At 39.0% G+C, this 3,894-nt stretch overlaps 1 protein-coding gene across 1 annotated transcript in view; it reads left to right on the plus strand.

The window, feature by feature from the left end:
* The window catches only part of LOC110023056 (protein FAR1-RELATED SEQUENCE 5-like), a gene marked incomplete at its 5' end in the record, with an annotated part of 8,027 nt that continues 4,133 nt past the window's right edge, over positions 1 to 3,894 (plus strand). Inside the window, 1 exon segment of the mRNA XM_020722270.1 lies at positions 1 to 1,296. Within this exon segment, the coding sequence (XP_020577929.1) occupies positions 1 to 1,274 (1,274 nt within the window).

Genomic DNA, 3,894 nt, shown 5'->3' on the forward strand with positions numbered 1-3,894 from the left:
TATTTTGGGCCGATGCTAGGGCTAGAATGGCTTATGGCTACTTTGGTGATGCTATTGTATTTGATATGACCTGCAAGAAGAATAAGCGAATGGTGCCTTTTGCTGCTTTCTCAGGAATTAATCATCATAGGCAGCTTATTGTGTTTGGTTGTGCTTTCATGACTGATGAGAATGAAGCTTCATTTATTTGGTTGTTTGAGACATGGCTTTGTTTGATGAGCGGACGTTGTCCAGTTTCTTTTGTTACTCCATTTAATGACGTTATTGGCTCTGCTGCTGCAAAGGTTTTTCCTAACGTCCAACACCGTTTTTGCCAAAGAGACGTATTCCGGAAATGCAAGGAAAATCTTTCAGATGTTTACTCACAGTATGCTTCATTCAAGAGTGAGTTTAAGAAGTGCGTCAATGAACCTGAAAGCAGTAGAGAGTTTGAGTTGGCTTGGAGGTTGCTTCTAGACAGATATGGACTGGAGGGAAACATGTGGTTAAAATCGCTTTATAATGTACGCCAAAAGTGGGTTCCTGCATATCTTAGAGGCACTTTTTATGCAGAGATACCTGGGGGCTTGTTGAAATCTGAAACAATGCACAACTTCTTCCAAAGAAATTCTATTACAACAACCACATTGCGGGATCTTGTGTCTCAGTTTGATAAAGCCATGGCTGGGCAGAGTGAAAAGGAAATACATGCTGATTTTGCTATGATTCATTCTAAGCCTGTCATGAAGACTCCATCTCCAATTGAGAAGCAAGCTTCTGAAATATATACTAGAGTGATATTTGACTTAGTTCAAGAAGAGCTTGTTGAGGCATCCAGTTTTTTGATGGATAAAGTTGAGGATGGGATGATTTGCAAATTCCGTGTTACAAAAGTTGATGCTGATAGAGCATATTTTATCGTATATAATGCTTCTGAAAATACCATAAATTGCAGCTGCTCTATGTATGAAACTTGTGGTATATTATGCCGACATGTGTTTAAAGTGTTGATGGTTCTTTGTGCTCTTGCACTTCCATCGGAATATATTTTGAGGAGGTGGACTAGGAATGCTAAGAGTGCTGTTTTATCATATGAAAATTGTGCACAGATCCCGAGCAACAGCTATAGAGCATTTAGCTTGCGGTGCAATGACCTATTTCATGATGCCATTAGGTATGCGGAAGAGGGGGCTACCTCTGTAGTGATCTATAAAGTTGCTAAGGAGGCATTACAGAATGCTTTCAATGAAGTTTTCAGTGCAAAAAGAGGCTCATTTTTCAACATAACCAAGTAAAGGACTTTTTTCCGTTAATTAGGTATTTGATTTCTTGTTTCATTTCCAAACATGGTAATAAAGTAAACAACACGAGTAATGCAGTTATAGGTCCTAGGTTAGATGTTCAAAGTTGTTCTGATCTATGTCTGATATTTGATGCTAGCATCCGAATGTTACATGCACACTATACTTTTAATCCTCTGGGAACAATGCTGAACCCGTGGAGATTTTTTTTGTTCTGGATTCCCTAGAACTGTTTCTTTATTCCAAACTTAAAAGCACTGCAGAAAACATAAAGCAGAGAGGTAGAACAGGAAGGAAATAAGAGAATTATAGCTGTAGAGAATACCGGGCTGTAGGTGTATTATCCTTTACATATTTAGCTACAGAAGAATGAGAGAGTACATATAGTTATAGACATGATAGAAATCTCTAGATAGAATTGGTTACAAGGGTAAAATAGAACTATCGTAAGGAATGTACTTAGTTGAGATTTTGTTGAGCTGTCTGCTTTGGTAGTGTTGGTCTCCTATGTTATTAGGTACAGTTTTGTTATGATCACCCCTCAAGTTGATACTGACTTGTAGAAGTGTCAGCTTTTCAGGAAGAGAAAGGAATTGTGGTGTAGGAAGAGACTGTAAAAATATCGGCAAGCTGGTCAACAGTGGGAATGTAAACTATGTCGCGCTCCTTGGATTGAATATTCTCTTTTATAAAGTGATTGTCAATTTCAATATGCATGCAAGACGGGATTATGAGCTATGACAAATGCCGATGTATTGTTACAGTGGATTAATGTCGGCTGTGTAACATGAATTTGGAACTCCTGTAAAAGTCTTCGGAGCCAAATGACATTTGTGACGGGAGTTGGCCCCTATAAGTTGTTTCTTAACTTGCTAGGAGAGAAGATTGCTGTCGAGAAAAGAACAATAGTTTGTGGTGGATTGTTGGTCCCTTGAATTATTAGCCCAGTTGGAATCTAAATAGTTGCGAAGAATAAGCTGACCTGATTGTACAGGATGTCTAAAATTCAGAGTCCCTTTAATTTTTATGAGTAGATTCTTTAGCTGTTGAAATTATAGACAATAGGGATTTTGAAGGTGCTGAGATAGACTGTTGTCAACAAAGGTGATGTCGGGTTTGGTAATAGTCAGGTATTGTTGGGAGTCAAGTATGCCACCATACAATGAGAAGTTCAGAAACGGTTGTTGGTGCTCAGAAGAAGTATTGTTGATGGGAGATAATGACTTAGGAGTGGACTTGCGTTCTGTCATACCTGCTCTAGTGAGAATCCCTGATGCATAATGAGTCTGAGATAATGGAGTTATTTTATATTACTAGAATATCATCTACATACAACAATAATATATGGAGATAGAGTTGTGATGGTATAGGAGTAAGGAAGGCTCAACTTGGCTTCTCTGAAAATTGAATTTGAGAAGATGAGATGTGAAAGTATTGAACTACCCTCATGGACCTTATTTTAAGCCATAGGTGGCCTTTTTGAGAAGACACACATGTTGAGGGTATTGTAAGCTCAGGTGTTCTGACGGTTGACGCATATAAATTGTTTTCTTGAGGTCACCATGAAGGAAAGCGTTGGAAACATCCAATTGAAGAACTGTCCATTGTTGGTATAGAGAGATCGCAAGGAGAAGTCTTATTGTTGGTTGCTTGGCAATTGGATTGAGTTTTTGTATAATGGAGAGCATATTCTTGCTGATACACTTGGGCCAGCAATCGAGTTTTGTTCCTCGCAATGGTTCCGTCAGCTCGACGTTTAATCTTGTATGTCTATTTGTTTCGAAGGATTGGCTGATTGGAAGGAGGAACTAGTATCCATGCACTGTGGTTGTGGTGGGCCTGAAATTCCTCATGCATTGCTTGTTTCCAGTGACGATGTTGGTTGACATCTTTGAATGATACTGGTTTGGTTTCATTGCTGATGGAGTGGAGGAGATAAAATATTCGCTTAGGCTTGAGTGATCTTGTTTTGGATCTTGTGATCATATGATGAGCAGGTTGAGCATTGGAGACATTTGTGACAGTTTGCGAACCAGGAGGTGAGGTTGCTGCTGTGATTTATATAGGCAAAGTGTTTATGTTTTCTGGTGAGAATGGACTGAAACGGTTTTCTGGTGAGGATGGACTGAAACGTGTAGTTGAGCTTTCTTTTTGCTGTATTGTTGGAGCAGGACTTAGGGAGGTAGTGGTAGGTAGTAAAGTGAGAGGGAATGAGGTGACATTTGGGGTTGTGGGCTGTAATTTGGACGTGTAGTTGAGCTTTCTTTTTGCTGTATTGTTGGAGTAGGACTTAGGGAGGTTGTGGTAGGTAGTAAAGTGGGAGGGAATGAGGTGACATTTGGGGATGTGGGCTGTAATTTGAATTGAGAGTGTTTAAAGGGGAAGAACATTAAACTAAGCATGTCTTGATACAAGAACTTGACTGTTTTCAACTTGTGAATATTTGTAGTCTTTTGTGTTCTCAAGATAGCCAATGATTACACATTGTGCTGAACTTTGATCGAATTTGGTGCGATGTGATGCTAAAACTACAGTAAATACTTGAAAAAAAAAATGCTTTGCGATCTGTTTAGTCTAATGGAGATTATATAGAAGCTGATAAGGTAATCTGATA

Source organism: Phalaenopsis equestris, unplaced genomic scaffold (assembly GCF_001263595.1).
Source record: "Phalaenopsis equestris unplaced genomic scaffold, ASM126359v1 Scaffold000207, whole genome shotgun sequence".
Classification (NCBI taxonomy): domain Eukaryota; kingdom Viridiplantae; phylum Streptophyta; class Magnoliopsida; order Asparagales; family Orchidaceae; genus Phalaenopsis; species Phalaenopsis equestris.